The sequence below is a fragment of the Larimichthys crocea genome, chromosome XV (assembly GCF_000972845.2).
Source record: "Larimichthys crocea isolate SSNF chromosome XV, L_crocea_2.0, whole genome shotgun sequence".
Lineage (NCBI taxonomy): Eukaryota > Metazoa > Chordata > Actinopteri > Sciaenidae > Larimichthys > Larimichthys crocea.
Window position 1 is genome coordinate 6,773,506 of NC_040025.1, and position 10,263 is coordinate 6,783,768.

Genomic DNA, 10,263 nt, shown 5'->3' on the forward strand with positions numbered 1-10,263 from the left:
AAAACTGGTGAAAAACAGTTTGAACCTCTAACTCCACATTTCAGTAATGGATCGTTCAAAGTCTTTTCACATGTTTCAAGCAACTATTTTACAACATATTTAATGTATTTTGAAAGAAATCTCAGAATTGGCCTTTACACAGTATACTAACGTAACCCTCACCAGTCTCATGTCCAAACACAACCTCCTCATGTCTAAACCTGTGTTTTTCATCAGTACTGAGAGTAATTACCTTCTTTCTTCATCATTTGTGCTGCAATCAGTTTGTACATGTCTGACAGCGTGTTAAGCCTGTTACATGTTTTTTCCTGTACATCCTGTTCCTGCCGCTAATGATGATCTCTTCCTTTGGGCTCCCACTTGTTATTGAATCCTGTAAAGAATTCTTATTGTGTCACTAAGTGCCAGTATTCCTGTCAGGGTTTTTTTTCTATTAAAAAGAACTTTATATATAACTCTATATAATTTTAACCAACATTAAAACTAAGTGCCTGAAGTGTATAACTTCACAGCAGTCCACTAAATAAAATAAAGTTTTGGTTTTTGTTTCTTTCCCTTTTTTGGCAGAAACTGAGGTAGCTTGGCACTTTGTTTTAATGTTGGTTAAAATTATATTTAATTTATTTAGAAAATGTGACATTCTTTAATTTGATTGAAGCATTTGATTTCAAGTTAGTGACATTTTGTAATGCTATACTGACCAAAAAAAGTTGTCAAACTTGCATTACACACACAATTGTGTTTACAGTTAGTTTAGCATACTATAGTATATACTATATGCTATCATTTATAGTACTGTATAGTTTATAAGCCTGTAGCCACAATGCTGATTACTTTTGTTGTTGACTGGTACTCGAGCAGGCAATAAACCAACCCAAACTTCTTGTGTTTGAAATAAGAAAATCCGGTTCAGGTCAGAACACAAAGGAGATACTGCCGCCTAGAGGTTTGGGGATACAATGTTTATAAATAAAACATCAGAAACGTGGTTCTGTAAACTGTGTGGTTTTCCTTTAAAACATTTGTGTTCTGATGATAGTGTTATTGTATAGTGTTACAACCATTTATAAATAATTTTAGGCTATATAAATATAGTCCAGACATCGTGAATCGTGACCCAAATTTAAATTAAAATACATTTGCAGAATTCTTTTTCATTTTAATAATGTGGCATTATGTGACTCATAAATAAAATATTAATAATCAATCATCCTATTTGCATTTGCATTTTCTTCTTCAAGACTGCTCATTCTTTCACTTAATTAAAATGAAAAAGAAAAAGACATTTGGGATTTAATTTTCAAAATATGCCCCAGCAAATAGATACCAAAATTCAATTTGAAATGTAAAATTTGAAAATTAAAATACACTTGCAGAAACGCTTTTTTATTTTAAGAATGTGGCTGACTGCACATTTTATGCCATAATCAAAAAGAAAACAAAGAGGACTTTTTCTTTTACTTTTTTGTTTTCATGGTCTGCCCCACAAAATAGTGCCCAATAGTGTTTAGGGTGCGGAAATCTAGATAATTAAGCCCACCATTCATTAAAACAGATTTCTTCAAATGGTGTGTTCTATTTTTCCACAAGTAATTGAGAAGCAGCTTGTCAATCTGAGTAATAACTTTACTGTCCAAATACAGAGATAAAGATGCATATGTTTATTAACAACTAGATGCCAATAAAACCTATGCACTGTTGCTCAAACTAAGAACGTGGCCTGATTGATGTCACCTTCATCAGATCCACGACAGAAGAATCTTCCTTTTGAGCCACTAACAGAGATTCATGTTCAGACAAGAGGAAACTTTCCATTACAAGACTTGATAAGATCAAAATGCAAGTCAGCTGAACAAAAATCCAGGCACGCACACAAAACATACACACCTTTTGTTTCACATTTTGTCATGTTTGTGATCGTTGTTCTGATTTTTCATTTGCTCCAGCTGTTTGTCACACTGTGTTTTTACTAGCAGCCACATTCAGACCAGCGACAGCAGTCTGACCTATTGCAGTCATACAGCATACATTTAGTAAGAAAGGATTCATGATGATTTGATGCATGAATTCATGCAGGATGTATCATGAATCCATGCAGAGAATACAACAGCAAACACAAAGGAAGAAAGACAAAGTAAAGAAGAACAACACATTTCATGCTGACCTGGGGTGAGGGTTAGACAGAATTAGCTTATTTTGAAATGTCGACAAAAAGAAAAGTCATCAGACAGTTTATTATTTAACATGAGCTTATAACAAATACAATATACATTATATAACACAGAATATAGCATAAAACCATTCTCAACTATTTACAAAGTGCAGAGTTTGTATAGAAGGCAGCAACATTTAATAACAGTGGTAAACACCTTGCCCTTTTCTCCTTTGTATTTAAGCACCAAGAGAAATTCTTTGATAATAATAATAATTCATGTGCTCCATCTATTTAATTCAGTGCCCTTTAAATTTAAATACTCTGTTCATCTCCTTCAAATGATTTTGATTGTTTGCTATAAAAACTTGATAATATGTCACTCAGCATTCTGGAGAAGCTAACAGGTGCCTCTTTCTCTTTACCGTGGATCAGTTTGAGTTCATTCATGAAAGAGCACAACTTTCCTAAACTGAAGGGACAAATGAACTACATCCAGATTAAACAGATTATTAATCTGAGGGAGGGTTTCATCAGCATTCTTACATCTTCCAGCATATCCAGCACATCTGCAGTGCTATGAAGCATTCATTCATCATATTCAGGTATCCCACACAGATACATAGAGATATACTGTATCACTGAGCAACAATTGTCAACATCAGCAGACATTGCTGTGCAGTGTTATCTGCGAGATTTGGCAGGGTGGACTCCACATGAAGTTCTCTTCAGTGCCTGAGATTGACCACGTAGGTGTTTCTTTAAACTAGCATGTTAACATTTGTAAGACAAGATGACTGAGAACAAACAAAGAAAAGAACTTTGTTCTCTGATTTGCAATCTCTTTTGTTCCAGGTAACGACAAAGAAGCGCCACTATTGGAAGAAGATCTGACCTTCAGCAGGACCTCCACCGGGTAATGGTCACTAACCTCAAGTGCCTGAACAGAAACCACAGAAGAACCAGTTAACACAACACAATTTGGGCTTTATTTGTGTGTTTGTGCGTGTGCTTTTATTCCATATGTTGCTGTTACCTGCTCCTCTGTGAGTCTGTACTCCTTCTGGAAGTTAAATGGTTTGGCTGATAAAGGCACGACTGCTCGGGCAAAACTTTCCCCATTAACGACAATCCTGTTGTAACACACAGAATGGACAAACCATACATTCATTTTACAATTGATTTTACTGATGTTTTCTCAATGAAAATATACAGACACATTAAGGAGTTGAGGCCTGGACACATCGACATTTTAAAATGTAAGCATTTTAAATTTTACGGAATTCCTGCGATCAGCACCTTTACTGCAGTGTCGGGTAAATTGTGCCAATGTTTTAGACAATCACGTTCAACTCCAGTGAACTCTGACACATTGCTCCGTGAACATCATAGAAGAGGCTTGGTTTGTAGCCAGGAGGCAAATATGTCTTTTGAATAAATATGTGAACTTTATTGACCCGTCAGAAACCAAACTAGCAAGCTCAGATAGAGTTCACTGTGCCACTCAGACACGGGGCTAGTAGTAGTTTACTGGCTGAGCATCTGATTTCACACAGGGTCACCTCATCACTCGTGGGCAGCAAATCAGACTCAACAACTTCGACACAGCGACACTCGCTGTATCACACAATAAAATGAAATGCTGAATGTTTGAAAAGGAAGACATTGCTGTGCCATGTATCAAACTTAATTATGCCTTGATCAGTTTTTTTTTGTGAGCCGGTGTGTTGAGCTCAGAAATAAGAACATCCCACTTGATTTTATATTTCACCCTAAATGAGACCATGATCGTGGAAGTGGAAGACGAACTGAAACTAGAGACTGAGACCATAAACTCATGAGGTTAGTAAATGAGAATTTACATTGCTGTGCAATGTATCATACTTAATTATGCTTTGATCAGTTTTTAGTAAATGAGAATTTACTAAAAACTGAGAATTTGATTCATTTTTACACAGAAACAGAGAACATGTACAGAAGAGAACATTAAACAGAATGCAGGTTAAATGCTTCCATCCATCTACTGTACTGTACTTACAGGTGTGATGCTGAATCAGTGCATTAAAACATTAACTAACTGTAGTTAGCTCCCTGCAATGTAATCAACAGATTTGTGATGCTGAGAAGATTAAAGGAGTGTAACTCCACCTGTCGTAGGTGCAGGAGGTGGATGATCGCACAGTCGTGTCAGTCTTATCTGGAATGAGCCAGATGAGGTCCTTCTCCGTGATCAGGCGCACATTCTTCCTGTTCTTCTTAGCAAGGTAGCCGCAGTCAGCGTTGAAATCGCCAAGAAGCATCACATTCTGCTCAGATACACACACACACACACAACACTGATAGTTAAGACTATGAAATCTTAATGGACTGATTTGAATCTGTTACTTAAAAAGTGTCCTACCTCAGTTTTCCACATCTTCTTCACATGTTGCAAAACATCGTACAGTGCATCAAGTTCCTTGGTGGTGTTGGTTGGAGTGGTGTGCTGAGGTATGAGGACAAACTCCTTTATAGCTGCGGATGAGGGAGGTAGGATGCAGGGTCAGGTGTTTATATGACATCACCATTTCATCATCTTTGACTGCGTCAGAGAACTGACCTGTCTTGGGGGCTTTGAAGCGGACCACAAAAGGCTCTCTGGCGAAGGCATCGACGTCTCCTGGTTTATCATCTGGGTACTGGTACTGGCCGGTGACAGTCACTGTACCGGTCCTGCACACATCCGAGACAAACACTTGCACTTCAGACGTGTGAACATTTCAGTGTGTGGAGCTGCAAAGTGACACAAGTGTAGACTCACAGCTCAGCTCACCTGTACACAAACACATACTGCTCCTGGTATGATTCAGTCCTGCCCAGTCTCTCACTGGCCACAGCTTCATACACATGTTCATTGTCATACCTGAATATTAGAGACACACACAGAAAAGAGGATACAGCTGTTAATGCTGCTGTTTGAGCCTCTCTGTGTGAGGAGGAGTGCTCGTGAATGACAGCAGTGTTTTGAAAGCATGTGTTTAATCACCTGTTGAGGTTGGTGAGCAGCTGTGGTAAAGCTTTCCCTTTACTGTCTCTCACCTCCTGAAGCAAGCACACGTCACAGCGAGTGATGATCTGGAACACATATCACAGCATGAAAATCTGCATAGTAACACACGGAGGGGAGTGTTGCATTTTGGGCATGAGGATATGTTTTTACTGTGACTACCACAGTAGTGAGCCTAGGCCATGGATGTATTAAGAGAAGTGGAGGTGGAGTCACACACGCATGAGCAAACCCAGAAGCTAAAAAACTTTTTTTTGCTCATGTGTCACTGCCTGTTCTGTTTTAATGTAAAAAAAAAAAAATCTTTACTCCTCAGTATTCAGTAAGGTAGATTTGATTTTTGCCATACAGCAACATTAGCTAATAGCTGTTATCTGAAAACTGTTCTTGCCACCACATTTACTGTACATACGTATATGCTTACACAATATATATGATGAATATATAATTCACCATATCATATCAGTCTGCATCCAGAAGATGTTAAAAAAAAGTCCTGATTATAAACATATAAACATATTTTTATGCTATGCTTTTATGCTATAATGTATTTATTGTGTTCATACAGTGTACATATTTTGTCTTCATATTTTATTATTATTATTGTTGTTGCTGTTGTTGTTATCAATAATATTGATGTTTGAAATCTTTGTCTTACCCTGGTAAGAGTGTGCATGACAGTGCTTTTCTTGCTCTTAGAGTCTCCAAAGTGCTGGAGGTTGAAGGCGCAGATCCTAAAACCTGACGCCCCTTGAACATCACACACACCCACGAGGAAGGAGAGCAGGAGCAGGGAAGAGGACCTCATGTCGCAGAGCTGCAAGTGACAGAAACACAGATCAGATGACGGCGATCACGTGTGATGTGATGTGATTAAACAGCTACAGATTGTGAGCATAAACACTGCAGAGGCAACAGTGAATGGAAACACAGCGTGGACACACTGAACAGATGTGGACAAACATAGGCATGACCCTGGAGTCAGCAAACACACACAGCACACACCACATGTACACACACTCACATACACATTCTGTAGTAACTCACACACCTACAATATCTGCAAATGTGTTTTCACAAAATACAACATACCCTGTGTGCTTCACCTGACAACTGTCTGACAAGCTGTAATCATTCATTCATGCTCTTAGATCGAAAGCCGGTGAAGCAAAGAGGACGTTACTGTTGTGAAATCAATAATCCCCTGTTTCAAGAGACATGATGTGAAAAGTGAAGTATTGGTTTCAACATGGTTGACATGCCCGCATCAACACTATCTTTGTGGCCTAAACAGGCACCAATAATCTGAGTCAACATTCACTTCTCTTTAACTTTTACCTGATAGAAATAATACAAATACTTCACTGTATCACTGTAAACCATGTGAACACTCACTTGGTTGTTCAACAAAGAGCCAACAGATGAGTTAACACTGGGATTAGGTTTAAACATTAACTGCAGTTTAAATAATTTGAGATCTTCCTGCAGAGTCACTGACTCAGCGCTCACAGTGGAGCTTCCTGTTGTGCTAATTTTAGCATTAGATAACTCCCCAGGGTGAGTTAATGTTCTTAACTTTGTGTTAAATTGTGGATAACAAGATCAATGTCACTCTCACATCTGTTCACTTCAAGTGAATGGATAGCACTTAACACCACTAAAGCTAAAATAACTAAACAGAAACAGAAATGTCTTTTCAACTGTCTGGTCAGATGATCGCTTATTAATGTTTTTCAGCTATGATCATTGTAACATCACAAACATCTACTCATTACAGCTGTAGTTTGGTTTTTATCATTGATCGTTTGAGGGTGTGGTGTGTGGTGATTGGATCATGCTTGATCAGAAGAAGGGTGGAGCAGCACAACACCTTCACAACAACAACAACACTTATTCCATCCTGTAAAGGGCTCAGTGGTAAAATATGATCTCAATATAGAAATGCAAGGTCTCCTTCAAAAACAATCCAGGGTACACTCTATGCAAATATACACATTTCTTTCTTCTTTTTATTGATGGTGATCATGTATTTGTTTGAGAGAGAGAACCATCCTCTCACTCAACTCACCTTTGTTACACATACTGCCATGCAATATACAGGTATTTTCATTTGTGTGCCCTGGACTGTTTTTGAAGGAGACTCGCATTTATTTGTTTACTTTACTGAGACATTATTTTACCTCTGAACGATCACCTATATATGTGATCCAGCAGGTTTTGCTCTATTGTCTTCAACAACACTCCCTTGTTGTGACACACATGTGACTGAACTAATGGATCAGAAGAAGAAACTAAATGTGATGGAACCAGAATAGTAGATGAATCAGAATACTGTAAAAGTTTCAAAGATTCAAAAATGTAAATATGTGAGTAATAACTGTGTTACACTAATATTAACCATCGTAAATAAATTACAACACAAATTATATTTGTTTCTAAGCCTCACATTTCCTCTCAAATAACTCTACTACTAAACCTTACAGAAGCATAAACATGTAAGTGTAACAAGTGTTATAAGTGTAAAAGTCTACTTATCTGAACTCATCACCACACAGAGAGACTGGACTGATTCAGTAAGAGAACACACAGACACACAGAAAGATAGAAGGGATTGATTCTATGACAACACACACACACACACACACACACACACACACACACACACACACATCTAAGGTTATTCGTGGTCAGGCTTAAAACAAACATGATGTCATAGTAAAGACAGGGGAATTCTTCGAGCACGGCTGCTTGTTACACTTCCACCAGCACACATGTGACACATTACATGTTACACAATATTATATTATTATTATTATAATATACCATGCAACCTGCATATATTGTTCATGTGACTGACACAAACCTGTTGATACACACTTACACACACACATGTGAGAAACACTCCAGTGCTACAGTGTGTAGTATTCTCTGTCTCTGCCTGTCATTTTGTCTCCGTCACACACACACTAACATACAGACATCTCAGGTTACAGGTAAGATTTGTTTCCTCGTCTCACTCTTTAAAAGAATAAAGCTGTCAGATTGAAGCTGCAGTAACTTACCAGCCTGTTGCTTTGTTGAACCTGTAAGGATCTGTTTGTGTCTGTGCGCCACTTCCTCTCTAGTGAAACTCGAAGCTCGTCTGGCCAGTGTTTTTCTTGTGGGAGGGACTTCTTGGGATGTGTCACTGCAGGCTACAGTGGAGACAGTGCTGGCAAGAGAGTTTCAATTAGGATGTGTTTTTACTGGCTTTATCTCTTAGATCCAAATTTATTGGCATGTCAGTCAAATAAATCAAGCTTCCAGGCTACACATACCTCATAAAAAATGTGTTTAGCAACAGCAGATAACATTTGATTATTAAGTAAATGAGGAGTGTTTTTTTTATTTTTATTATTATTTATTTCATTTCTCTTACCCAGTACTCTCACTTCCTCCTTCTTGTCTCTCTCTCTCACACACACTGACACACACACACACAGTAAAAGTCAAATCGGGCGGGAAAATTGACACACTGTAATTTTGCACTTTTTCTCCACTTACTGTGAAACTTTGAACCAAATGGGCGTGAAGAACAAGCGGAGGAGGTGGAGTTTGTAGCTGTGGGAGTAGAAACAGAGTGGAGTTGTCTTTAGATATAACTCTTACTCATTTCTTCCTTTTTACTGCAGGAAGAACTGAACCTATTCACCTCCTGCCCCCAACAGGCACTGATCTGTCTTATTACACAACAAGTTTGGAAACAGATGTAAAACCTGATATATATTTAGACTGTTTTTCTCTCATCGACCTTCATCAAGTAACTTCAATAATGTCTTCATCTAAGCCATCAACCTGTCTCTTGGATATGATTAATCTCTTTAATAAGTCTTTATTATCAGGATATGTACCACAGTCCTTTAAAGTAGTTGTAATTAAACCTCTTCTTAAAAAGCCCACTCTAGATCCAGAGGCTTTAGCCAATTACAGACTGATATCAAATCTTCCCTTTCTCTCTCAGATACTTGACAAAGCTGTAGCTAATCAGCTGTGTGACTTTCTCCATAAGAACAGTTCATTTGAGGATTATCAGTCAGGATTTAGAGTGCATCATAGCACAGAGACCGCACTAGTCAAAGTTACAAATGACCTCCTAATGGCGTCAGACAAAGGACTCATCTCTGTACTTGTCCTGTTAGATCTTAGTGCCACATTTGACACCATTGACCATCAAATTCTTTTACAGAGACTGGAACATCAAATTGGCATCAAAGAAACCACCCTAAGCTGGTTTAAGTCGTATTTCTTAGATCAATCTCAGTTTGTTCAAGCCAATGATGAATCCTCCATGCACACCAAAGTTTGTCACAGAGTCCCACCAGGTTCTGTACTAGGGCCACTTCTATTCAGTTTATATATGCTTCCTCTAGGGAAAATTATTAGGAATCACTCCATGCTTTTGACTCTCTAGGGGGCGATGGTGTTCACAAAACTCGACCTCCGTAATGCGTACCACCTGGTGAGGATATGGGACGGAGACGTATGGAAGACGGCCTTTAACACTGCTCTGGGTCATTTTGATTATCTAGTTATGCTGTTTTTGCCAACGCCCCAGCTGTCTTCCAGGCCCTGATAAATGATGTCCTCATAAATGAAACAGTCTTGTTCAGGATCAGGGAGGGTCAGTGCAACAAAATGTTCAGTTAACATTTGTATCTAACCAGCTGAAGTCTCTGAGATGAAGTAATGTGACATTTTCTGTAGCAGACTTCTCAGTCATTATCACAGTTCACAGTCATGTTTAGAGGTCCTTAATGTCCTAACACATTTGTCCCTTTTGACAAAAAAAAAAAGACTGCTACAAAATGCATGTAGTAAGGCACCTTTGCAGAAACAGTAAAAAGTTTTACTGCTTTAAATGGGGAACAGTGGTGCCATCTAGTGGACAAAAAGTTGAAAGCTGGAAGTCCAAAATGAAATGTTAACATCAAGTATTTCACTAGTCATTAGGAACAAATGTCAGAATTCCTTTTAAGGGACTTTAAGTAAACTGCTTCACTGACGTACGTGGTGACTTTCAATAAAT

At 38.2% G+C, this 10,263-nt stretch overlaps 1 protein-coding gene across 1 annotated transcript; it reads right to left on the reverse strand.

The window, feature by feature from the left end:
- Positions 1-2,208: 2,208 nt before the first annotated feature.
- On the reverse strand, positions 2,209-8,409 carry dnase1l1 (deoxyribonuclease I-like 1). The gene is made up of 9 exons (XM_010751522.3): positions 8,261-8,409; positions 5,857-6,015; positions 5,178-5,266; positions 4,965-5,054; positions 4,752-4,864; positions 4,554-4,666; positions 4,301-4,458; positions 3,189-3,285; positions 2,209-3,092 (listed from the first exon to the last, which is right to left on the reverse strand). Exons 2-9 carry the CDS (start codon positions 6,004-6,006, stop codon positions 2,919-2,921), a joined length of 984 nt encoding a protein of 327 aa, XP_010749824.3. The 5' UTR covers positions 6,007-6,015; positions 8,261-8,409; the 3' UTR covers positions 2,209-2,918.
- Positions 8,410-10,263: the final 1,854 nt, after the last annotated feature.